The sequence below is a fragment of the Ranitomeya variabilis genome, chromosome 1 (genome assembly GCF_051348905.1).
Source record: "Ranitomeya variabilis isolate aRanVar5 chromosome 1, aRanVar5.hap1, whole genome shotgun sequence".
Lineage (NCBI taxonomy): Eukaryota > Metazoa > Chordata > Amphibia > Anura > Dendrobatidae > Ranitomeya > Ranitomeya variabilis.
Window position 1 is genome coordinate 874,683,219 of NC_135232.1, and position 27,135 is coordinate 874,710,353.

Sequence of the window (27,135 nt, forward strand, 5' to 3'; positions counted from 1 at the left end):
ATCTAATTTCCTCATTCATGTGCAGGTAAATTAGGTATATGAAGAACTAAATGCAGAATTGAAGAGTGCTGCAAAATATCATATGGGAAGAAATGGGCGTTGTAATGTGACACTAATCCGATTTGCTGCATTAGTGTATGATTTTTGTCACACATTAGCTGTAAAAAAAACAAGAAAACTGCTGTTCTCAGAAAACAAGGCTGCATAGAAGCTGAAGTATTGGAATCATTTACAGGTACTGGGAGGGGTTATACATTTGTCTTGTACTTTTGTGCACAAATACCGTATACTCAAATATACTACACTACAAGTACTTGCAGTCCTCCGAAATCTTCTGTGATCGTTGAGCCAAAATGGATACTGCTGGAAAAGTAAGAAATTTTGCAATATACTTGGACATACTGATAATTACTGTAGGGGTTTCATTAGATCATTTGCTATAGGAGTAGACAACAAATTCAGTAGTTGTTGACAGATAAAAACTAGAACAATATAGATATACAATTCTGATACTTGAGATGCATTGAAATGTAATATTAAGGTTATTATTTGCAATATCAGTAAGAATTAGATAAGGTTACGGGAGTAGTAACTAATCCCTAGCATCCCAATTATTTTAGTGAGTGCTATGCGAATTACGTACTTAAAAGGATTGTGTCTCATCAGATCACTTCTGATTGACATAACTCTCGCTACTTGGCAGATCCAAAAGAAGAGAGATTATGACCATATTCTTGTAACAATAATAAAAGTGTACAAATTTGTCATTTTGGATGAATAATTTAAGAATGTTTCTTTATATAGTTGAAAATTAACTGAGTAACTTATGTGGTGTACAAACTTTTCTTATTGCCTTTTTTAGCCCTCACTTCCCCTTAACAGTGTGTGCTAGCAACAGATACTAAGGCTACGTGCACACGCTGTGGATTTTGCTGCGGATCTGCAGCAGATTTGACGCTGCGGATCCACAGCAGTTTTCCATACGGTGTACAGTACAATGTTACCCTATGGAAAACAAAATCCGCAGTGCCCACGATGCAGAAAAATCCGCGCGGATTCTCTGCAGAAAAAAAGGAGCATGTCACTTCTTTCTGCAGATTCCGCTGTGGATTTCAACTTGCACCAATAGGAAAGTGCAGTTGAAAACCCGCAGAGGAATCCGCAGAAGAAACCGCACAAAAATCCGCAGTGAAAACCGCAGCGGTTTTGCGCTGCAGATTTTGCAAATCCGCTGCGGAAAATTCCGCGGCAAAATCCACAGCGTGTCCACGTAGCCTGAAACTTCAGATACACAAAAAACCTAGGGCTTTAAGCTAAGTTCACACTAGGCATGTTTTCAACATTCTTTTATGTTTTTTTATGCACATTTTCAGCAGTGTTTTACAGAACCAGCAAAGCCTATGATATTTTACAAATCTCATTCACATACATTGTTTTTTTTGTCATCAGTATTATGTGCTTTTTTGCACAATGAAGAATGTCACTTCTTTTAGCACTTTTTCAGCATTTTTGACTTGAATGGGTGGTGAAAAAACTGTGAAAAAGCACACCAAAAACCGCAGGTGTGAAGTTTTGTGCCAAAACCTTGATTCTATGGAATAGTAAATTTTTTTTAACACTAAACTTTATCATTAGGGTTGAGCGAAACGGGTCGATCATTTTCAAAAGTCGCCGACTTTTGGCTAAGTCGGCGTCTCATGAAACCCGATCCGACCCCTGTGCTTGTCGGCCATGCGGTACGCGACTTTCGCGCCAAAGTCGCGTTTCAATGACGCGAAAAGCGCCATTTCTCAGCCAATGAAGGTGAACGCAGAGTGTGGGCAGCGTGATGACATAGATCCTGGTCCCCACCATCTTAGAGAAGGGCATTGCAGTGATTGGCTTGCTGTCTGCGGCGTCACAGGGGCTATAAAGGGGCGTTCCCGCCGACCGCCATCTTACTGCTGCTGATCTGAGCTTAGGGACAGGTTGCTGCCGCTTCGTCAGAAGCAGGGAGAGCGTTAGGCAGGGTCCACTAACCACCAAACCGCTTGTGCTGCAGCGATTTCCACTGTCCAACACCACCTTCGGTGTGCAGGGACTGTGGAAGCTATTTTTTTTTTTTTTTCCCCTCAGCGCTGTAGCTCATTGGGCTGCCCTAGAAGGCTCCGTGATAGCTGTATTGCTGTGTGTACGCCACTGTGGAAACCAACTGCTTTTTTCAAAGCACATATCCTCTTGTTCCTTCCTTTCTGCACAGCTATCTTTTTTGTTTGTCCACACCTTTTATTTAATTTGTGCATCAGTCCACTCCTATTGCTGCCTGCCATACCTGGCTTACATTACTGCAGGGAGATAGTAATTGTAGGACAGTTTTTTTTTTTTTTTTGTGGGAGATTAAGATTGGCATTTCTGCTACAGTGCCATCCCTGTGTGTGCCATCTCTCACTGAGTGGGCCATAGAAAGCCTATTTATTTTTTCCGTGATTTGTGTTCTAAAATCTACCTCAACACAAAAACACTACATCAATCAGTGGGAGAAAAATATTGGCCTCAGTCAGGGCTTGTGTGCCACTGCTGTGTGTGCTATCTCTCATTCAGTGGGCTATAGCAAGCCTATTTTTTTTTTTTTTTTTTAATATTATTTGGTTTCTAAAGTCTCCCTGAAAAAAAAAAAAAACCTAAAAAAACAGTGGGAGAGTAATATTGCCCTTTCAGCTTGTGTGCCAGTCTTGACTCCTGGGTGTGCCACCTCTCTCCCTCTCATTCAGTGGGCCATAGAAAGCCTATTTATTTTTTTTTTTAAATATTATTGGGTTTCTAAAGTCTCCCTGAAAAAACAAAAAATACATAAAAAAACAGTGGGAGAGTAATATTGCCCTTTCAGCTTGTGTGCCAGTCTTGACTCCTGGGTGTGCCACCTCTCTCCCTTTCATTCAGTGGGCCATAGAAAGCCTATTTATTTTTTCCGTGATTTGTGTTCTAAATTCTACCTCAACACAAAAACACTACATCAATCAGTGGGAGAAAAATATTGGCCTCAGTCAGGGCTTGTGTGCCACTGCTGTGTGTGCTATCTCTCATTCAGTGGGCTATAGCAAGCCTATTTTTTTTTTTTTTTTTTTTTTTTAATATTATTTGGTTTCTAAAGTCTCCCTGAAAAAAAAAAAAACCCTAAAAAAACAGTGGGAGAGTAATATTGCCCTTTCAGCTTGTGTGCCAGTCTTGACTCCTGGGTGTGCCACCTCTCTCCCTCTCATTCAGTGGGCCATAGAAAGCCTATTTATTTTTTTTTTTTAATATTATTTGGTTTCTAATTCTCCCTGAAAAAAAAAAAAAAACCTAAAAAAACAGTGGGAGAATAATATTGCCCTTTCAGCTTGTGTGCCAGTCTTGACTCCTGGGTGTGCCACCTCTCTCCCTCTCATTCAGTGGGCCATAGAAAGCCTATTTATTTTTTTTTTTAAATATTATTGGGTTTCTAAAGTCTCCCTGAAAAAACAAAAAATACATAAAAAAACAGTGGGAGAGTAATATTGCCCTTTCAGCTTGTGTGCCAGTCTTGACTCCTGGGTGTGCCACCTCTCTCCCTTTCATTCAGTGGGCCATAGAAAGCCTATTTATTTTTTCCGTGATTTGTGTTCTAAATTCTACCTCAACACAAAAACACTACATCAATCAGTGGGAGAAAAATATTGGCCTCAGTCAGGGCTTGTGTGCCACTGCTGTGTGTGCTATCTCTCATTCAGTGGGCTATAGCAAGCCTATTTTTTTTTTTTTTTTTTTTTTTTTTTTTAATATTATTTGGTTTCTAAAGTCTCCCTGAAAAAAAAAAAAAAAACCTAAAAAAACAGTGGGAGAGTAATATTGCCCTTTCAGCTTGTGTGCCAGTCTTGACTCCTGGGTGTGCCACCTCTCTCCCTCTCATTCAGTGGGCCATAGAAAGCCTATTTATTTATTTTTTTTAATATTATTTGGTTTCTAATTCTCCCTGAAAAAAAAAAAAAAAACCTAAAAAAACAGTGGGAGAATAATATTGCCCTTTCAGCTTGTGTGCCAGTCTTGACTCCTGGGTGTGCCACCTCTCTCCCTCTCATTCAGTGGGCCATAGAAAGCCTATTTATTTTTTTTTTAAAATATTATTGGGTTTCTAAAGTCTCCCTGAAAAAACAAAAAATACATAAAAAAACAGTGGGAGAGTAATATTGCCCTTTCAGCTTGTGTGCCAGTCTTGACTCCTGGGTGTGCCACCTCTCTCCCTTTCATTCAGTGGGCCATAGAAAGCCTATTTATTTTTTCCGTGATTTGTGTTCTAAATTCTACCTCAACACAAAAACACTACATCAATCAGTGGGAGAAAAATATTGGCCTCAGTCAGGGCTTGTGTGCCACTGCTGTGTGTGCTATCTCTCATTCAGTGGGCTATAGCAAGCCTATTTTTTTTTTTTTTTTTTTAATATTATTTGGTTTCTAAAGTCTCCCTGAAAAAAAAAAAAAAAACCTAAAAAAACAGTGGGAGAGTAATATTGCCCTTTCAGCTTGTGTGCCAGTCTTGACTCCTGGGTGTGCCACCTCTCTCCCTCTCATTCAGTGGGCCATAGAAAGCCTATTTATTTTTTTTTTTTAATATTATTTGGTTTCTAATTCTCCCTGAAAAAAAAAAAAAAAACCTAAAAAAACAGTGGGAGAATAATATTGCCCTTTCAGCTTGTGTGCCAGTCTTGACTCCTGGGTGTGCCACCTCTCTCCCTCTCATTCAGTGGGCCATAGAAAGCCTATTTATTTTTTTTTTTAAATATTATTGGGTTTCTAAAGTCTCCCTGAAAAAACAAAAAATACATAAAAAAACAGTGGGAGAGTAATATTGCCCTTTCAGCTTGTGTGCCAGTCTTGACTCCTGGGTGTGCCACCTCTCTCCCTTTCATTCAGTGGGCCATAGAAAGCCTATTTATTTTTTCCGTGATTTGTGTTCTAAATTCTACCTCAACACAAAAACACTACATCAATCAGTGGGAGAAAAATATTGGCCTCAGTCAGGGCTTGTGTGCCACTGCTGTGTGTGCTATCTCTCATTCAGTGGGCTATAGCAAGCCTATTTTTTTTTTTTTTTTTTTTTTTTTAAATATTATTTGGTTTCTAAAGTCTCCCTGAAAAAAAAAAAAAAACCTAAAAAAACAGTGGGAGAGTAATATTGCCCTTTCAGCTTGTGTGCCAGTCTTGACTCCTGGGTGTGCCACCTCTCTCCCTCTCATTCAGTGGGCCATAGAAAGCCTTTTTTTTTTTGGGTTTTTTTAATATTATTTGGCTTCTAAAGTCTCCCTGAAAAAAACAAAAAAAACATAAAAAACAGTGGGAGAGTAATATTGCCCTTTCAGCTTGTGCGCCAGTCTTGACTCCTGGTTGTGCCACCTCTCTCTCTCTAATTGTGGGCCATAGAAAGCCTTTTTTTTTTTTTTTTTTTAATATTATTTGGTTTCTAAAGTCTCCCTGAGAAAAAAAAAAAAATAAATTAGGTGGGAGATTAATATTGACATTAGTGCTTGAGTGACAGTCCTGCGTGTGTGTCATCTCTGTGATTTTGTGCCACAGAAAACAGAGTGTGTAACATTGTGCCTGATTTTCCTTGTGGTCTCACCAACCTGTTAAGGGATATTGAAATCATACTGAAGTTATAGCTCACCGTGTAAGTTGTTTGACAGCAACAAATAAAGTTACTTTGGTTAAGATTTTAAAACAATGAGGAAGTCTGGTGCAAGAGGTCGTCGTGGGCGTTCATTGTCAGCTGGTAATGATGGTAGTGGTAGTGGAGCATCAGGTGGTCGTGGGGATAAAAATATTCCACCTAAGTCTGGAGCTGTGGAGCCAGTTTCGTCGTCAGGCTACACAAGGCCTCGAACGCTCTCTTTTCTGGGAGTAGGAAAACCGCTTTTAAAGGCGGAGCAGCAACAGCAAGTTTTGGCTTACATTGCAGACTCAGCCTCTAGCTCTTTTGCCTCCTCTTCCGAAACTGGTAAATGTAAAAGCAGCGCGTCGCTTGTGGATGTTCACGGTCAGGGACAAGTCGCTTCCTTGTCCTCCTCAGCAAAAACTACAACAAGAGAGAAGGATGCAGCAGGCGACACAACGGGTCACTCCATGGAGCTCTTTACACATACCGTCCCTGGCTTAGAAAGTGAAACATTTAACAGGCCATGCCCATTACAAGTATATTCTGACATGGAGTGCACTGATGCACAGCCACAGCCAGAGTACTATGCTGCTCCTTTGACTCAGACCACCACATTGCCCTCTCAGGGTACAGATCCACAATCAGACCCTGATGAGACTATGTTGCCCCGCCACGAACGCTATACCACCGACCGACACAGTGACACAGACGAAGTTGCACACGAGCTCGAAGAGGAGGTAATAGATGACCCAGTTATTGACCCCGATTGGCAGCCATTGGGGGAACAGGGTGCAGGCGGCAGTAGTTCAGAAGCGGAGGTGGAGGAGGGGCCGCAGCAGGCATCAACATCGCAACAGGTTCCATCTGCCGGGCCCGTATCTGGACCAAAACGCGTGTCAAAGCCAAAACCTGTTGGAGCACAGCGTTGCCATCCGGTTAAAGCTCAGTCTGCAATCCCTGAAAAGGGATCCGAGTCTAGGAAGAGTGCAGTCTGGCATTTTTTTAAACAACATCCAACTGATCAGCGCAAAGTCATCTGTCAAAAATGTTCAACTAGCTTAAGCAGAGGTCAGAATCTGAAAAGTCTAAATACTAGTTGCATGCATAGACACTTAACCACCATGCATTTTCAAGCCTGGACTAACTACCAAACGTCCCTCAAGGTTGTAGCACCCTCGGCCAATGAAGCTAGTCAGCAACGCAACATCCCTTCCGTCACTGTAAGGCCACCATTTTCCGCACCACCGGCAGTATCTGTGCAGGTTTCTTTGCCAGCCAAAAGCAGTCAGGGTCAGGGAATCACCAGTTTTGTAGGAGGAAATATTGCATCTAGGGCACCGGCGGAAACAATACCGTCTCCAACCGTCTCTCAGTCTGCCATGTACACCGGCACACCCGAAAGTTCCACGATCTCCAGTTCTCCAGTCCAGCTCACCCTACATGAGACTCTGGTTAGAAAAAGGAAGTACTTATCCTCGCATCCGCGTACACAGGGTTTTAACGCCCACATAGCTAGACTAATCTCGTTAGAGATGATGCCCTACCGGTTAGTTGAAAGCGAAGCTTTCAAAGCCCTGATGGAGTACGCTGAACCACGATACGAGCTACCCAGTCGACACTTTTTTTCCAGAAAAGCCATCCCAGCCCTGCACCAGCATGTTAAACAGCGCATCGTCCATGCACTCAGGCAATCTGTGAGTACAAAGGTGCACCTGACTACAGATGCATGGACCAGTAGGCATGGCCAGGGACGTTATGTGTCCATCACGGCACACTGGGTGAATGTGGTGGATGCAGGGTCCACAGGCGACATCAATTTAGGGACAGTTGTGCCTAGCCCACGGTCTAGGAAACAGTTGGCTGTAGGCGTTCGCACCCCCTCCTCCTCCTCCTCCTCGTCCTCCTGCAGAAGCTACAGCTCTTCCACAGAACGCAGTCTGCCAACCACTCCATCGGCAGATGACACTGTTGCACACCAGTTGTCCCATTATGGGCCAGCTACTGCCAAGCGTCAGCAGGCTGTATTGGCTATGAAGTGCTTGGGCGACAATAGACACACCGCGGAAGTTCTGTCCGAGTTCTTGCAACAAGAAACGCAGTCGTGGCTGGGCACAGTAGATCTTGAGGCAGGCAAGGTAGTGAGTGATAACGGAAGGAATTTCATGGCTGCCATCTCCCTTTCCCAACTGAAACACATTCCTTGCCTGGCTCACACCTTAAACCTGGTGGTGCAGTGCTTATTGAAAACTTATCCTGGGTTCTCCGACCTGCTCCTCAAAGTGCGTGCACTTTGCTCACATATCCGACGTTCGCCTGTACACGCCAGCCGTATGCAGACCTATCAGCGGTCTTTGAACCTTCCCCAGCATCGCCTAATCATAGACGTTGCAACAAGGTGGAACTCAACACTGCACATGCTTCAGAGACTGTGCGAACAGAGGCGTGCTGTTATTTATTTGTGGGAGGATACACGGGCAGGCAGTAGGATGGCAGACATGGAGTTGTCAGGTGTGCAGTGGTCTAAGATACAAGACATGTGTCAAGTCCTTCAGTGCTTTGAGGAATGCACACGGCTGGTTAGTGCAGACAACGCCGTAATAAGCATGAGCATCCCCCTAATGCGTCTGCTGATGCAAAGTTTGACGCACATAAAGGAGCAGGCGTCTGCACCAGAGGAAGAGGAAAGCCTTGATGACAGTCAGCCATTGTCTGGTCAGGGCAGTGTACAGGACGAGGTAGCGGGCGAAGAGGAGGTGGAGGACGAGGAGGATGATGGGGATGAGTATATTTTTAATGCCGAACCTTTCCCGGGGGCACAGGAATTTGGTTGCGTGTCACGGCCGGGTTCTGGTTTTTTGAGGGACACAAGTGACGTAGATTTGCCTGCAACTGCCCCTCAACCAATCACAACCGGAGATTTGACAACTGGAACTTTGGCCCACATGGCGGATTATGCCTTACGTATCCTAAAAAGGGACACACGCATTACGAAAATGATGAACGATGACGATTACTGGTTGGCCTGCCTCCTTGATCCACGCTATAAAGGCAAATTGCAAAATATTATGCCACATGAGAACTTGGAACTAATATTAGCAACCAAACAATCAACTCTTGTTGACCGTTTGCTTCAGGCATTCCCAGCACACAGCGCACGTGATCGTTCTCACACGAGCTCCAGGGGGCAGCAGACTAGGAGTGTTAGGGGTGCACACATCAGAAGTGGCGTTGGACAGAGGGGTTTTCTGACCAGGTTGTGGAGTGATTTTGCTATGACCGCAGACAGGACAGGTACTGCTGCATCAATTGAAAGTGACAGGAGACAACATTTGTCCAGTATGGTTACTAACTATTTTTCATCCCTTATCGATGTTCTCCCTCAACCGTCATTCCCATTTGATTACTGGGCCTCCAAATTAGACACCTGGCCAGAATTGGCAGAATATGCATTGCAGGAGCTTGCTTGCCCGGCAGCAAGTGTCCTATCAGAAAGAGTATTCAGTGCTGCAGGTTCAATATTAACCGAAAAAAGGACTCGTCTGGCTACCCAAAATGTTGACGATCTAACATTCATTAAAATGAACCACAACTGGATTTCGAAATCTTTTGCCCCACCTTGCCCGGCCGACACCTAGCTTTCCTATGAAAAGCTCTTGCCTGTGAATTACTTTTCTAATGTCTAATTTGCTGCAGCTGATTGTACAGCATACGACATGTTTACACCTCCCTAAATGGCAAAACTCCCCACACGGGGCCGTGGTATCGCGACTTGGCGCAAGCACCCGTGAGACTGCTGTTTGTCTGAAGAGGTGGGTGTGCTCGCTTTTGGTTGACGGCATTGCTACTGGGTCCCTCATAGTACAATGTAGTGTCTCTGGCGGTGGTGGTGCGCACCCAACGTCAGACACACCGTTGTAACATGAGGGGCCCTGGGGCGGTCCCGCCGGCCTCAAGAGAGTTCCCCCCTACCCCAGCTCAAAATGTGCTCTACCACGTGCAAAATTATGTCGCACAGCTCCACCAATCTTTAGTCTATTCGCTGACATCATTCAATGTCTGGCACTGACAATACAAATTTGTAGACATCTATGATGCAACTTAAAGTAGTCTGTGTCTGTGTCCTATATTGGCACCATTAAATAGTTACTGCCAAATTACTATGTCAGAAACTCAGTAGATGAGCCCACCCCTGTACCTAAGTATGCCACCTTTTTTTTTTGTTTTGGTTGTTTTGCGAGACATTAACATCTATTTATATTTTGGGAGTACTGGGACAGACACTCCTTGCACTACTCCTCCACTCACCACCAAGCTGCCTGTGTATCCATGTAACCGCTGTAAAACTGCCATGAGCCTATTGTTTGTTATTTTAGGCCTTTGATAGCCTGTCTGCGGCCCCTACTTGCAATACTCCTCCACTGACCACCAAGCTGCCTGCCCGTGTATCCATGTAACCGCTGTAAAACTGCCATGAGCCTATTGTTTGTTATTTTAGGCCTTTGATAGCCTGTCTGCGGTCCCTACTTTAAATACTCCTCCACTGACCACCAAGCTGCCTGCCCGTGTATCCATGTAACCGCTGTAAAACTGCCATGAGCCTATTGTTTGTTATTTTAGGCCTTTGATAGCCTGTCTGCGGTCCCTACTTTAAATACTCCTCCACTGACCACCAAGCTGCCTGCCCGTGTATCCATGTAACCGCTGTAAAACTGCCATGAGCCTATTGTTTGTTATTTTAGGCCTTTGATAGCCTGTCTGCGGTCCCTACTTTAAATACTCCTCCACTGACCACCAAGCTGCCTGCCCGTGTATCCATGTAACCGCTGTGAAACTGCCATGAGCCTATTGTTTGTTATGTTAGGCCTTTGATAGCCTGTCTGCGGTCCCTACTTTTAATACTCCTCCACTGACCAGACCACTGCTGCCCGTGTACCCCTGGAACCAATTATAAAGTGCCTACAGCCAGCCCATTTTCTTATGTTAGGCCTTTGAAGCCTGTCTGCGGTCCCTACTTTAAATACTCCTCCACTGACCAGACCACTGCTGCCCGTGTACCCCTGGAACCAATTATAAAGTGCCTACAGCCAGCCCATTTTCTTATGTTAGGCCTTTGAAGCCTGTCTGCGGTCCCTACTTTAAATACTCCTCCACTCACCACCACCAAGCTGCCTGCCCGTGTATCCATGTAACCGCTGTGAAACTGCCATGAGCCTATTGTTTGTTATTTTAGGCCTTTGATAGCCTGTCTGCGGCCCCTACTTGCAATACTCCTCCACTGACCACAATGCTGCCTGGAGTGCCTGCCTGTGTATCCATGTAACCGATGTAAAACTGCCATGACTGCCTACTGTTTGTTATTTTAGGCCTTTGATAGCCTGTCTGCAGCCCCTACTTGCAATACTCCTCCACTGACCACACCAATGCTGCCCGTGTACCCCTGGAACCTATTTAAAAGTTCATAGAGCCTAGTTATATATTTTATTTACTATTAATAAGGCCATGATGGACTACGCTGTACCACGCTACAAGCTAACCAGTCGACACTTCTTTTGCGAGAAAAGCCATCCCAACCCTCCACCAGCATGTAGAAGACCGCATTGTCCATGCACTCTGGCAATCTGTGAGTACAAAGGTGCACCTGACAACAGACGCATGGACCTGTAGGCATGGCCACGGAAGATTACGTGTCCATTACGGCGCAATGGGTTAATGTGGTGGATGCATGGTCCACAGGGGACAGCCTACTAAGTCTGTCTGCAGTCCCTAATTCAAATTGTCCTCCACTGTCTAAATCGGAACTTCCACCTTCTGGCTTTCGGCCTATAGTATCAGAAATTAAACTGCATTTGGCCTTCAACTTTGGTTAGGGCCTACTAACGGCTTCTGCCCCTCCCTGGTGTTGCCCTCAACTAAATAAAGCTGAGCTTCAACCTTCTGCTCCAAATTACCATTTTGAAAAATGCAATAGGCTTTTCAGGCCTACTAAAGGTGTCTGTCTGTGTGCCCCTGCCTGGTGTTGTCCTCAACTAAATAAAGCTGAGCTTCAACCTTCCGGCTCTCATTAAGTGGTTTTAAAAAAAAAAATGGTGGTTAGGGCCTACTAACGGCTTCTGCCCCTCCCTGGTGTTGTCCTCAACTAAATAAAGCTGAGCTTCAACCTTCCGGCTCTCATTATGTGGTTTTAAAAAAAAAAAATGGTGGTTAGGGCCTACTAACGGCTTCTGCCCCTCCCTGGTGTTGCCCTCAACTAAATAAAGCTGAGCTTCAACCTTCTGCTCCAAATTACCATTTTGAAAAATGCAATAGGCTTTTCAGGCCTACTAAAGGTGTCTGTCTGTGTGCCCCTCCCTGGTGTTGTCCTCAACTAAATAAAGCTGAGCTTCAACCTTCCGGCTCTCATTATGTGGTTTTAAAAAAAAAAATGGTGGTTAGGGCCTACTAACGGCTTCTGCCCCTCCCTGGTGTTGCCCTCAACTAAATAAAGCTGAGCTTCAACCTTCCGGCTCTCATTATGTGGTTTTAAAAAAAAAAATGGTGGTTAGGGCCTACTAACGGCTTCTGCCCCTCCCTGGTGTTGCCCTCAACTAAATAAAGCTGAGCTTCAACCTTCTGCTCCAAATTACCATTTTGAAAAATGCAATAGGCTTTTCAGGCCTACAAAAGGTGTCTGTCTGTGTGCCCCTCCCTGGTGTTGCCCTCAACTAAATAAAGCTGAGCTTCAACCTTCTGCTCCAAATTACCATTTTGAAAAATGCAATAGGCTTTTCAGGCCTACTAAAGGTGTCTGTCTGTGTGCCCCTCCCTGGTGTTGTCCTCAACTAAATAAAGCTGAGCTTCAACCTTCCGGCTCTCATTATGTGGTTTTAAAAAAAAAAATGGTGGTTAGGGCCTACTAACGGCTTCTGCCCCTCCCTGGTGTTGTCCTCAACTAAATAAAGCTGAGCTTCAACCTTCCGGCTCTCATTATGTGGTTTTAAAAAAAAAAATGGTGGTTAGGGCCTACTAACGGCTTCTGCCCCTCCCTGGTGTTGCCCTCAACTAAATAAAGCTGAGCTTCAACCTTCCGGCTCTCATTATGTGGTTTTAAAAAAAAAAATGGTGGTTAGGGCCTACTAACGGCTTCTGCCCCTCCCTGGTGTTGCCCTCAACTAAATAAAGCTGAGCTTCAACCTTCTGCTCCAAATTACCATTTTGAAAAATGCAATAGGCTTTTCAGGCCTACTAAAGGTGTCTGTCTGTGTGCCCCTCCCTGGTGTTGTCCTCAACTAAATAAAGCTGAGCTTCAACCTTCCGGCTCTCATTATGTGGTTTTAAAAAAAAAAATGGTGGTTAGGGCCTACTAACGGCTTCTGCCCCTCCCTGGTGTTGCCCTCAACTAAATAAAGCTGAGCTTCAACCTTCTGCTCCAAATTACCATTTTGAAAAATGCAATAGGCTTTTCAGGCCTACTAAAGGTGTCTGTCTGTGTGCCCCTCCCTGGTGTTGTCCTCAACTAAATAAAGCTGAGCTTCAACCTTCCGGCTCTCATTATGTGGTTTTAAAAAAAAAAATGGTGGTTAGGGCCTACTAACGGCTTCTGCCCCTCCCTGGTGTTGCCCTCAACTACATAAAGCTGAGCTTCAACCTTCTGCTCCAAATTACCATTTTGAAAAATGCAATAGGCTTTTCAGGCCTACTAAAGGTGTCTGTCTGTGTGCCCCTCCCTGGTGTTGTCCTCAACTAAATAAAGCTGAGCTTCAACCTTCCGGCTCTCATTATGTGGTTTTAAAAAAAAAAATGGTGGTTAGGGCCTACTAACGGCTTCTGCCCCTCCCTGGTGTTGCCCTCAACTAAATAAAGCTGAGCTTCAACCTTCCGGCTCTCATTATGTGGTTTTAAAAAAAAAAATGGTGGTTAGGGCCTACTAACGGCTTCTGCCCCTCCCTGGTGTTGCCCTCAACTAAATAAAGCTGAGCTTCAACCTTCTGCTCCAAATTACCATTTTGAAAAATGCAATAGGCTTTTCAGGCCTACTAAAGGTGTCTGTCTGTGTGCCCCTCCCTGGTGTTGTCCTCAACTAAATAAAGCTGAGCTTCAACCTTCCGGCTCTCATTATGTGGTTTTAAAAAAAAAAATGGTGGTTAGGGCCTACTAACGGCTTCTGCCCCTCCCTGGTGTTGCCCTCAACTAAATAAAGCTGAGCTTCAACCTTCTGCTCCAAATTACCATTTTGAAAAATGCAATAGGCTTTTCAGGCCTACTAAAGGTGTCTGTCTGTGTGCCCCTCCCTGGTGTTGTCCTCAACTAAATAAAGCTGAGCTTCAACCTTCCGGCTCTCATTATGTGGTTTTAAAAAAAAAAATGGTGGTTAGGGCCTACTAACGGCTTCTGCCCCTCCCTGGTGTTGCCCTCAACTAAATAAAGCTGAGCTTCAACCTTCTGCTCCAAATTACCATTTTGAAAAATGCAATAGGCTTTTCAGGCCTACTAAAGGTGTCTGTCTGTGTGCCCCTCCCTGGTGTTGTCCTCAACTAAATAAAGCTGAGCTTCAACCTTCCGGCTCTCATTATGTGGTTTTAAAAAAAAAAATGGTGGTTAGGGCCTACTAACGGCTTCTGCCCCTCCCTGGTGTTGCCCTCAACTAAATAAAGCTGAGCTTCAACCTTCTGCTCCAAATTACCATTTTGAAAAATGCAATAGGCTTTTCAGGCCTACTAAAGGTGTCTGTCTGTGTGCCCCTCCCTGGTGTTGTCCTCAACTAAATAAAGCTGAGCTTCAACCTTCCGGCTCTCATTATGTGGTTTTAAAAAAAAAAATGGTGGTTAGGGCCTACTAACGGCTTCTGCCCCTCCCTGGTGTTGCCCTCAACTAAATAAAGCTGAGCTTCAACCTTCCGGCTCTCATTATGTGGTTTTAAAAAAAAAAATGGTGGTTAGGGCCTACTAACGGCTTCTGCCCCTCCCTGGTGTTGCCCTCAACTAAATAAAGCTGAGCTTCAACCTTCTGCTCCAAATTACCATTTTGAAAAATGCAATAGGCTTTTCAGGCCTACTAAAGGTGTCTGTCTGTGTGCCCCTCCCTGGTGTTGTCCTCAACTAAATAAAGCTGAGCTTCAACCTTCCGGCTCTCATTATGTGGTTTTAAAAAAAAAAATGGTGGTTAGGGCCTACTAACGGCTTCTGCCCCTCCCTGGTGTTGCCCTCAACTAAATAAAGCTGAGCTTCAACCTTCTGCTCCAAATTACCATTTTGAAAAATGCAATAGGCTTTTCAGGCCTACTAAAGGTGTCTGTCTGTGTGCCCCTCCCTGGTGTTGTCCTCAACTAAATAAAGCTGAGCTTCAACCTTCCGGCTCTCATTATGTGGTTTTAAAAAAAAAAATGGTGGTTAGGGCCTACTAACGGCTTCTGCCCCTCCCTGGTGTTGTCCTCAACTAAATAAAGCTGAGCTTCAACCTTCCGGCTCTCATTATGTGGTTTTAAAAAAAAAAATGGTGGTTAGGGCCTACTAACGGCTTCTGCCCCTCCCTGGTGTTGCCCTCAACTAAATAAAGCTGAGCTTCAACCTTCTGCTCCAAATTACCATTTTGAAAAATGCAATAGGCTTTTCAGGCCTACTAAAGGTGTCTGTCTGTGTGCCCCTCCCTGGTGTTGTCCTCAACTAAATAAAGCTGAGCTTCAACCTTCCGGCTCTCATTATGTGGTTTTAAAAAAAAAAATGGTGGTTAGGGCCTACTAACGGCTTCTGCCCCTCCCTGGTGTTGTCCTCAACTAAATAAAGCTGAGCTTCAACCTTCCGGCTCTCATTATGTGGTTTTAAAAAAAAAATGGTGGTTAGGGCCTACTAACGGCTTCTGCCCCTCCCTGGTGTTGCCCTCAACTAAATAAAGCTGAGCTTCAACCTTCTGCTCCAAATTACCATTTTGAAAAATGCAATAGGCTTTTCAGGCCTACTAAAGGTGTCTGTCTGTGTGCCCCTCCCTGGTGTTGTCCTCAACTAAATAAAGCTGAGCTTCAACCTTCCGGCTCTCATTATGTGGTTTTAAAAAAAAAAAATGGTGGTTAGGGCCTACTAACGGCTTCTGCCCCTCCCTGGTGTTGCCCTCAACTAAATAAAGCTGAGCTTCAACCTTCTGCTCCAAATTACCATTTTGAAAAATGCAATAGGCTTTTCAGGCCTACTAAAGGTGTCTGTCTGTGTGCCCCTCCCTGGTGTTGTCCTCAACTAAATAAAGCTGAGCTTCAACCTTCCGGCTCTCATTATGTGGTTTTAAAAAAAAAAATGGTGGTTAGGGCCTACTAACGGCTTCTGCCCCTCCCTGGTGTTGCCCTCAACTAAATAAAGCTGAGCTTCAACCTTCCGGCTCTCATTATGTGGTTTTAAAAAAAAAAATGGTGGTTAGGGCCTACTAACGGCTTCTGCCCCTCCCTGGTGTTGCCCTCAACTAAATAAAGCTGAGCTTCAACCTTCTGCTCCAAATTACCATTTTGAAAAATGCAATAGGCTTTTCAGGCCTACTAAAGGTGTCTGTCTGTGTGCCCCTCCCTGGTGTTGTCCTCAACTAAATAAAGCTGAGCTTCAACCTTCTGGCTCTCATTAAGTGGTTTTAAAAAAAAAATGGTGGTTAGGGCCTACTAACGGCTTCTGCCCCTCCCTGGTGTTGCCCTCAACTAAATAAAGCTGAGCTTCAACCTTCTGCTCCAAATTACCATTTTGAAAAATGCAATAGGCTTTTCCGGCCTACTAAAGGTGTCTGTCTGTGTGCCCCTGCCTGGTGTTGCCCTCAACTAAATAAAGCTGAGCTTCAACCTTCTGCTCCAAATTACCATTTTAAAAAATGCAATAGGCTTTTCCGGCCTACTAAAGGTGTCTGCCCCTCCCTGGTGTTGTCCTCAACTGAACAAAGCTGAGCTTCCACATTCTGGCTTTCGCCCTATACTATCAGATATTAAACTGCATTTGGCCTACTAGTGTGGTTAGGCCCTTGAAACAGTGTCTGCTGCTCTTGGGTTTGCTACTCCACTGAACAAAGCAATGCCGCCTGTTTAGTCCTGTTACCAATTTTGAACTGCATGTAGCCTACTTTATTCTTTGGCCCTATATCTGTTTCCTCCTCATCCTGCCCATTGCCCAGCCACTGCTAAATGAGTCTGCTGGTACATTGACCTAGACCACTACATTCCCCTTGTACTCTACACAGCCAGAATCTGTCCCTGCTGAAAGTAAGGTTCCCCTTCCCGCATGTTATACCACCTTACACAGGGACAAAGAGGAAGGTGCAGATGAAAGTGCAGGTTCCTTCATCAGGTGGGGGGGCATACTCGTTGGCGACGTCACTGGCACAGGGCCCCTCAGAGTACGCAAAAGTGTCGCTGCTGGTGGGAGGCGCCCCCGCCATGCAAACACACCGCCGTACTTTGAGGGGCCCTGTGCCAGTGGCAATGCGAACGAGTGGGCCCCCCCCCCCCTGCTTGCTCAGGATCACAGCACTTGCAACTTTTAAATACTTACCTTTCCCTGCAACACCGCCGTGACGTAGTCCGCATTTCCTGGGCCCACGAAAAACTTGAGCCAGCCCTACTCCCCCCACAACTTTCCCCCAATTCCCTATGCCCAACTATTATTATACAGTTAATTAAGATTGGCAAGCTTCAGAAACAAGAATGGATGTTTTTGGCATTAAAATGGGCACTGTAGGTGTTTTCCTGGCCTCCACTCACTGCCGACTATGCTTCCCCATTGACTTGCATTGGGTTTCGTGTTTCGGTCGATCCCCGACTTTTAGCGATAATCGGCCGACTGCACTCGACTCGACTCTGGACAAAATCGGGTTTCCCAAAACCCTACTCGATTTTAAAAAAATGAAAGTCGCTCAACCCTATTTATCATCATGCACAAGAGACATATCTAGCATGCTAAAACCGCCGCAAAAAATGCACACAAAACGCAGCAAAAAACACAAGGAAAACATGTTTTTTTTTCTGCAGATTCTTTCCTGCCAAGAGATCGGGATTTGATAAAAAAAAAAGACGCTGAAAAAACCCCTAGTGTGAACTTACCCTTACTGTGACTTATGGCTTTGCAACATAAGATTGCAGTGTCCCAAGGCTATATTGCAAGAAACGATTGTGAATGAATTTGCGCTTTGACACAACAGATATCAGAAATACAACCATGAGGGATTTATGCACAAACATATGTCTTTTCTATTTGCAATTCTGGCAGCAAGACAACAATGATTACTTTTACACAATAGTTGACCATTGAGATGATCAGGCAATTGTTTACTTTAACACATCACTAATTTAATTCATTTGCACTAATCCCAACTGCCATTCTCAGGTGCGGATACTAAAGGTACCGTCACATTAAGCGACGCTGCAGCGATACAGACAACGATGCCGATCGCTGCAGCGTCGCTGTTTGGTCGCTGGAGAGCTGTCACACAGACCGCTCTCCAGCGACCAACGATGCCGAGGTCCCTGGGTAACCAGGGTAAACATCGGGTTACTAAGCGCAGGGCCGCGCTTAATAACCCGATGTTTACCCTGGTTACCAGTGTAAAATGTAAAAAAACAAACACTACATACTTACATTCGCATCCCCCGGCGTCCGCTTCCTGCACTGACTGAGTGCCGGCCCTAACAGCAGAGCGGTGACGTCACCGCTGTGCTGTACTTTCACTTTACGGCCGGCGCTCAGTCAGTGTGGGAAGCGGACGCCGGGGGATGCGAAGGTGAGTATGTACTGTTTGTTTTTTTTACATTTTACACTGGTAACCAGGGTAAACATCGGGTTACTAAGCGCGGCCCTGCGCTTAGCAACCCGATGTTTACCCTGGTTACCAGTGTAAAACATCGTTGGCATCGTTGCTTTTGGTGTCAAACACGACGATACACGCCGATCTGACGACCAAATAAAGTTCTGAACTTTCTTCAACGACCAGCGATATCACAGCAGGATCCTGATCGCTGCTGCGTGTCAAACTAAACGATATCGCTAGCCAGGACGTTGCAACGTCACGGATCGCTAGCAATATCGTTTAGTGTGAAGATACCTTAAGATATTTTGGTTTAAATTTGAGAAAATCACAAAAATAAATGGGTGTCAGCCTGCTGTACATGTTTTTTTTCACTAAAAACGTTGCAAAAACAATGGCAACATTTTTTGCGCTGACAATCTATGAGAATGGTGTGGGGAGAAGCTGGCTGGGTAGCACACAAGACTAGTCAGGTCTCACCCTATATTCCTTGATTGCCCTTTCAAACTATGTTTTCTATGAAACGTCATCACTAAGCCAGGCTCAGATTTTTTTCCGATTGCCTTTTTTAGTGCTTTCTAAGTTCAGAAATCTTTATGGGTAGATGTATTTAACAATCATTTACATTAATATTTTTATGGATGAAGAATAAAGACGCATTGGGCAATTTGTTCTATTTAGTTAATGGCAGTGTAAATGCATGTTCACCATACTGGTAAAATATGAACTTCAACTTTGGACTCTTGTAGGAAAGGCAAATGATTTATCTTTCATGAGTGCAAAGTACAATCAGTTAAAACACCTTCTTTAAAGTAGCATTAAACACTGATTAATACAAAGGCATTAACACTGACCTATCAAAAAATAAATATATATATATATATATATATATATATATATATATATATATATATATATATATATATATATATATATATATATCCACATACAGGTGCTTCTCCCAAAATTAGAATATCATCAAAAAGTTAATTTATTTCAGTTCTTCAATACAAAAAGAGAAACTCATATATCGTATATTATATAGTTTCATTACAAACAGTGATCTATTTCAAGTGTTTATTTCTGTTTAACTTGATGATTATGGCTTACAGCCAAAGAAAACCCAAAAATCATTATCTCAGTAAATTAGAATATTTAACAGAAAACAGCTGAAAGGCTTCCTAAGCATTTAAGAAGGTCCCTTAGTCTGTTTCAATAGGCTCCACAATCAGAGGGAAGACTGCTAACTTGACAGATGTCCAGAAGGTAGTCAACAGGTCATTGCAAAAGAAGCTGGCTGTTCACAGAGTGCTGTATCCAAGCACATTAATGGAAAGTTGAGTGGAAGGAAAAAGTGGTAGAAAAAGGTGCTCAAGCCACCGGGATAACCGCAGCCGTGAAAGGATTATTAAGAAAAGGCTATTGGAAAATTTGTGGGAGATTCACATGGAGTGGACTGCTGCTGGAGTCATTGCTTCAAGAGCCACCACACACAGACATATCCAGGACATGGGCTACAAGTGTCACATTCCTTGTGTCAAGCCACTCATGACCAATAGACAACACCAGAAGCGTCTTACCTGGGCCAAGAAGAAAAAGACCTGGACTGATGCTCTGTAAGGAGGAATACCGGACCGGGGGTACCTGTACTAAACCGGGTCCGGAACTGTCGAGCCTGTGTCCCATGTTGTCTGGGGGAAGGCAAAAAGGCTCGGACAGATGCCCTGACCCGGAAGCCGGAAGCGCAGTTAAAAGAAAAAAGCACGTGCAGCATCAGGCAGTTTCCCACCAGCAGTGAGAGAGGCAAGGTGCATGTGCAGCGTGCTCCGTGGGGTGCGCAGCTGGGCCACAATGACATGCAGCTCATCTGACGCCAGGATGCTGCAGGGAGCCCACCACAGTAAAAGGGGGAGAGGCAGGAGCCCTGTTCCGCTAAGGGTCGCATGTCAGTCTAAGAGGCAGGGCAAAGTGCAGAACTGTTCGTCGCTGCTCTCCCTACCGGACATTACCATGCCACTCGACCAGTACTCTGACAGTACTGCAGCCTTGTTTGCATTGGCCACAGCCACTGATGAACTAGGGGCTCAGTGGAAGGTACCGGAGACTGAATGCTGCCACCAGAAGACGAATCACCGTTGCCTGCAGGACCTCATTGGACAAGCACTGCACCAGCCGTTGTTGGTGCTACTGATTTCCAAGCATCATCTACAGCCTGAGAGACCTCTGACATGATAAGTGGTTGAAAGAACTGCTGTTACCTTGTTTATTGCACATTAGCTCCACATATTCTTTACAATTGAACTGTTTATTCCCTCATTTAACTGTTTGTCTTCCTGCGAGGAGTATCCCATTGTTACATTAAATTGTTAGTCCTTGCTCTGCCTATCATGCATCAAGGCATCCCGCAACCTGCTCAAACTTGGCATAGTTGATAGGATACAGCCTACAAGCACAGAGACAGCAGACCCAGCAGCCATGGGTGCTATGCTCAGCAATCTACCAAAATTCGCTGGAAGCAATTCACTGCTGTGGTACTAGACTGAGCAAGTTAAGGGGATGCTGAGAATGCACCATATGATACCTGCTATGCAGGCAGAGATTGCTGTGATGGCACTGGATGGGGAAGCCAGATGTTATGTGATGTTTCGGCCCCTGCATGAGTGGAACACCTTTACCAAGGTTCTGCAAATTCTAGAGGAGATGCATGGAGACCCCACGTATATTGGGGATTTGCTCTTGTTCAGCCGAGTACAGAGTGAGGGGGAGTCTGTGACCCAATATATGAATGCTTTGCAAGAGATTCACGCAGCAATCACCAAGTGGGATGATGTGGGGGTGGGGCCTCCTGACGTGATACTAAGAGACCAACTGATAGCCAATCTCAGAAACCTATTGCCTAAGCAGGCCCTGCAAGAGCACTTGCATGCTAATCCTTGCATGTCCTTTCTAGAAATTGGGGTGGAAGCGCACGCGTGAGCAAGAACAGGGGACGAAAGCTTCTCGGCAGGGAAGGTCCAGAGCGGGGAGGTACCCGCTTCACCAGAAGCTGAACCAGGATGGGTCAGAGATCCGAAAGGAGATACAGGGAATGCGGGAAGAGTAGTCTGACTTCAGAAGAACCCATCCAGTGGACCCAGATCTGTCCAGAGATAGGACTAACCATGAGTCCTGCTTGCCTTCTACACCTCATCAGGATATGAGACAGCCCAAGACAGCAAGACAGATGGTCTGCTTCAGATGTGGAGACATTGGACATTATGCCCAAGGGTGCGTCAAGCGTGCAAGACCGCTCACTCGGCAGCCATTAAACTAGTGGGCTTCTTGGCCGGGGGGGTGACACCCGGAGCCTGAACAGCCAAAAAGGAGAGAAGGTAGTCCCAAAAGTTTAGTTTCCCTGAGCCCTTTCAATTGGGCCAAAATGGACTGCCAAGCCATTTGCTGCTTAGTTGACACTGGTTCTCAGGTCACGACCATGGCCGAAGCATACCTCAGACCTCATTTCTCGGGGGCCATACGACCTGAATGAGGCCCAGTAATTAAGCTGAAAGTGGCCAATCAATTGCCCATCCCGGTCGCATGGGTGGCTGGATGCAAGTTACCATATGTGGCCAAGATGTAGGCCGAAAAGGAACAGTGTTGCTCAGAACCCTTCTGATCAGTGAGTCATCAGATGCCTTTCTGGACTGGTGGAGCCTCCAGACTCCCCAAAGGAAGGTGTTCCAGCAACTGATTCGAGTAGCTCACGTGCAAGAGATGTCAAGTGACGGAAAGATCCTAGGAAAGGTGGTAGTCCCAGCTGCTAACACACTCATTCTACCACCTGGTCAGACGTGCTCACGCTACCCGTATGAGCCTGCACACCGCTTGAAGAGGTGGAAGTCCAATTAGAACCAACCACAGTGGACTAGACACCCCCAGGACTCCTCATTGCTCGGATTGGCCATTGTTTGTGACAGTAACCTAGTGATGTGGTGTAGCTACCTGGGGGAAGATAATTTAACCCTATTGTCCAGAAGTGAAGTGGAACAGGTGCTGGGTATGTCAGAAGAACTGGTGCAGCCAGAGACCATCCAGTTAGCAGTGAAACAGGGAGACCCGTGGACTGTAGCTGTTACTATGGCCCCGGAGCATCCATCTGGAAGTACCAGAGAAGGGCATCGGATCTTGTTACAGATGCGGGCCTGTGTGGACTCTCCCCACAGCAGGTGCAACAGGTGGAAGCCATGCTGGAGCATTACCAGGATGTCTTTGCCCGTCATGAGGATGACATTGGGTGCACTACTGCTATAACCCACGAAATACCCACAGGAAGTGCCACCCCAATCCGAGAGAGATATTACCAGATTCCGCCTCAGATGTACCAGGAGGTGAAGGAAATGTTGGCACACATGCTGCAATGTGGAGTCATCCAGGAAAGCCGGAGTCTGTGGGGGGCCCCCATCATGTTGGTTCAGAAGAGAGATGAGACCCTGTGCTTTTGTGTTGACTATAGGCCATTGAACACCTGCGCAGTGCGGGATTCATACCTCCTACCCAGAACTGAGGAGCCACTGTCTGCCTTGGGAAAGGCAAAGTATTTCTCATCTCTAGACCTGGCCAGTGGATATTGGCAGATGCCCATGGCTGAGCAGGACTGGCCAAAGATAGCGTTCATTCTGCCTATGGGATTGATTGAGTTCAATCAGATGGCCTTCGGCATGACTAACATTCCAGGGACATTTCAGCGCTTGATGGAAAGGTGTTTGGGGGATCTGAACTTCGAGGCAACCCTTATCTACCTGGATATCATTTTCTATTAGGCCACTTTTGAAGAACACCTGTGGCGAGAAGAACAAGTGCTGAGTCGGCTGCAGAAACATGGCCTGAAAGTGAAGCCCCAAATATGCCACCTTTTCTGCAACCAAATCAAGTATTTGGGACACATCGTATCTGCTGATGGAGTAATGCCTGCTCGAGAGAAGATAGCAGCAGTACAAGACTGGCCCATCCCGAAGACAGTGAAAGATATTCGGGCCTTTCTGGAGTTTACTGGATATTACCAAAGGTTCATGAAGAATTTCACCCGCATCACCAATCCACTGTTAGAATTACTCAAGAGGGTACCATCAGGGGCACAGAATTGGACTGTCCAGTGGGGAAGCAGCCAGGAGAAGGCCTTCCAGGCCTTGAAGATGTCTCTGACAGAAACTCCAATCTTGGCCTATGCCCACTTCACGCAACCTTTAATTCTACACACCGATAGGAGCCTCCATGTATTTCTATGCAGCTGAATGCTCCGGTCCCAAGTGTCGGCTGAAAGCCACAGATTTCTATTTTAAAAGCCCCCCACAAATGGGTTACTGAGGTCTTAGTGAGTCTGAGGTGTCTCAGGAGTCTCAGGTGTGTCAGGTCCAGAGTGAGTTGGTGTCTGCTGTTGTGCAGAGCAGTCGGTGTGTTTCAGAGCATGGCCTGTGTAAAGAAACACAGTACAGAATGGAGCCAATAGGCCTGGCACTCACAGCATACACAGGGGTGCTTCTGTCTGTGGGAATTGGCCAAAGGATGACTGGCATGTCACGGCTGCAGACGGGAGGATGTCAAGGTCTGTGTACAGCTGTGAGTAGAGACAGCGGTGCAGGACACCCACGGTAACTAGTCATAGGACTGGCATGTGTAGTGCCTGCGACATGTAATGCTGTGTGAAAAGAGACTTTGATACGATGCGCAAACACCCACGGGAAACGGGAACTAGTCAGAGGAGGACTGGCCTGTGTAGTGTCTGTACAATGGAAGGAAGCCATATAATATGTGATTGCAAAAGGTGAAATGGATGCTAATTATGCACTGAAGTTATATGCACTTGTGTGAAGTGGTCCTTTTAATGCTGTGAGGAAACACATTAAAGACATTTTATGTTTGAACTTTGTGAGTCCCTGCTTCATCACCGCTTACAGTGCTACCGCTGCACTACAATAGATATAGATAGATAAATAGATAGATATGAAAAGCTGGCAATTCAGCAGACACATACAGTAAAATCACAGGAGGACCCGACAGGATAGATTAGATGAATTACATACGGGGGCGTGGCTAGCAGCCGAGGCAGCAGGACGCATATTTCTGAGCTCCCTAACTAAGACTCTCAATCAGGCCAATCCGAGGGTCTTGAAAGCCCCTGCATAATATCTGAAGACTCAGTACACTTGCCTGAGACCACTGGAGTCACTTATTAGTGATTTGACTGGCCCCTTTATATCTTAGACCTCGAGGGAGGTTTGAGGCCTAGGCTAGACAGGCCTGAGGCCTGCGTCCTGAAGCGAGGAACAAAGCCTTGCCAGATAACACATCCACCTATTGCAGGGTATTATAAACAAACAACGCCGAGACGGATATCAGCGCATCGGCCAGAATTCCAGCAGACCTCGGATGATTCTGAAGCCTGCGGGAGGAGACTAGAACTGCTGATCCGGGAGAGGCTTCCCGCCCTTCACTCCCGCTTCCCCTCGTCGCTGTTGCGGCGCTGAGACTGAGCTGCGGAGTCGGCTCGTCGGACTACACACCTGAGGATCCCTCCAACCGAGCCGAAAAGGAACCCTCTTACCACTGCAGCTCCGGCCGGAGCTGTGAAGGTACGTCACCGGCTCGAACATCGTGCGTGGAGGAGCGGCGCTGATCGCTGCAGGAGGTGAGGGGACTGAAGACTGTGGTGCCGGGTGAGAGTCTGAGGCGCCTCCCGCTGTCCTTTACCGCTGTCCTTTACCTCTGCCCTTGTGGGGGAGCTGAGCACGGGGAGAAACAGAGACGCCAGAAGAAAGGGAGACGAGTGCCTTACCGGAGCGCTGGTCGTCCTGGGTCTGTCTCCAGCAGATCTGATCCCTGTGGTGCCCGTCTGTGGGGTGTGCTGTGAGAGGAGACGATCGCACACTGGGAGGTGGGTGCAGCAGGAGGGGTGCCTGCTGTTGGAATCGCTGGCACTAGATCGAGGTGGACGGATCTTTGCAGGGGTGAGCTGGGGCCCCTCTCTCCCCCCCCCCCTCCCTCTCTGACAGCTTATGCTCCTAGATCTAAATAGCTCAATCAACCCCACATAAAGAGGAGCACTAAACATAAGTGTTCCCTACTCTAAGAAGGTGCACTACTTAAGATACTGAAGTACACCACCCTTTCTGTGCGCTCGCAACATAGGGTGAAACAAGGGCATTATAAACCAAACTGCAAAAGATTACAACCCCACCCTAAGAATTTAAGCCCAGAGAAATACAGCAAAACGTCTACAAAAGAAGCTAGATTCCCTATATGAGATTAAATAGACCTATACTGACACCTACTGGTCACATAAGGGAACTATCAGCTTTAATATTTCATCAGAACTGCAGAACTCAGTGCATCACCGCCCTGATTGCCGTAGTATAACGGTTAAAACTTAGCGACTGTTGGGATCCCAAAAGGATGAAACTATAATATCTCCTATAGACAGCTAGAGGAGGAGCTAGAAGCATTCTTTATAACTTGAAACAGTGCACAATGGTTAGGTCCAACACCAAAACGCCTAGATCAACTAAAGCAAATACTCTCACTTCACAATCAGATATGGACAAGTATTTAAAAAAGCGTTTAACTGCTGCTAGTGCTATTAAAACAAACTACCCCTCTGATCCAGCTCCGGACGGAGAGACAGATACAGATATGGAGAGTGACTCGGATATAGGGTCCGAAGGCAGGGACCAGCAAGTAACGCGTTCCTTTATTAAACGAATATTGTCCAAGGTACTGGAACCTATTGGAAAGGAGCTGACTGACATTAAGCATGAGATATCTCAACAAGGCCACAGACTGGAGTCTTTGGAGAATGCCCAAAGCAACCATGTGGAATATTCCAATGCCATTTTGACCTGTATTAAAACACAAGAGGAACAGATACAAATTGTACACTCTACCCTAGAGGACCACGAGAATAGAGAGCGTAGAAACAATATCAGAATTAAAGGTTTGCCAGAATCTGTGGCGGCTGAGGCCCTAACCAAAGTGGCTACAGAAGTATTCCGCTCTCTCTTAACTGATCAAGATCCTCAAGATGTGGAGATCATTAGGATCCATAGAGCACTCCGTCCCAAGCCCAAACAAGGGGACCCACCTCGGGATGTTTTGTGTAGATTTCTGGATTTCCGTACTAAGGATCTAATTCTAAGACGTGCGAGAGAGGCGCAGGAAATTAATTTTGAAGGCTCATTACTCAAACTGTTCCAAGATTTATCAGCAATAACTCTGAAGAAACGCTACATTCTCAAACCGTTTACAGAGGCTCTCATCCAGAAGAAATTACAGTACCGCTGGCTCTACCCATTCGGGATACAAGTCATAGCAGGGGACAAGAGATTACAAGCCAGATCGTCGGCGGACATCAAGAAAATCTGCGAGGAACTGAACATCACCTTGGCCCAGTACCCGGACATTGAGTCCTTTCATGCGGCCTCTGTACTGCATCCCCTTCCTATTCCGACGCTGTGGCAGTCTGTCTCCACACCTAAATCTCAAAAGACTAAACGCAAAAATCTCAAAACGACTCCCACTAAGGATCAAGTTACTTGAAGAAAACACCAATTGTACAGATAACTTTAAAAGACCTGAGCCTTAATGATTCTTTCAGAGATCGAGCTCTTTCCAAATACTAATTTGGTACAAGTTTATTGCATTAGTTTAAAACAATGTTTCAGTTATTTAAAGCATTTAATGTTTAGTTAACTATCCTCCAAACTAGCTGATAGTATGTC

The 27,135-nt window shown here is 45.6% G+C and overlaps 1 protein-coding gene across 1 annotated transcript in view; it reads left to right on the top strand.

Moving 5' to 3' along the window:
* Window positions 1-254: 254 nt before the first annotated feature.
* LOC143788222 (alcohol dehydrogenase 1-like) overlaps window positions 255-27,135 on the top strand; it is a 177,957-nt gene continuing 151,076 nt past the window's right edge. The window contains exon 1 of the mRNA XM_077277730.1: window positions 255-371. Within this exon, the coding sequence (XP_077133845.1) occupies window positions 354-371 (18 nt within the window). The 5' untranslated portion in view covers window positions 255-353. The remainder of the gene's footprint in view (window positions 372-27,135) is intronic.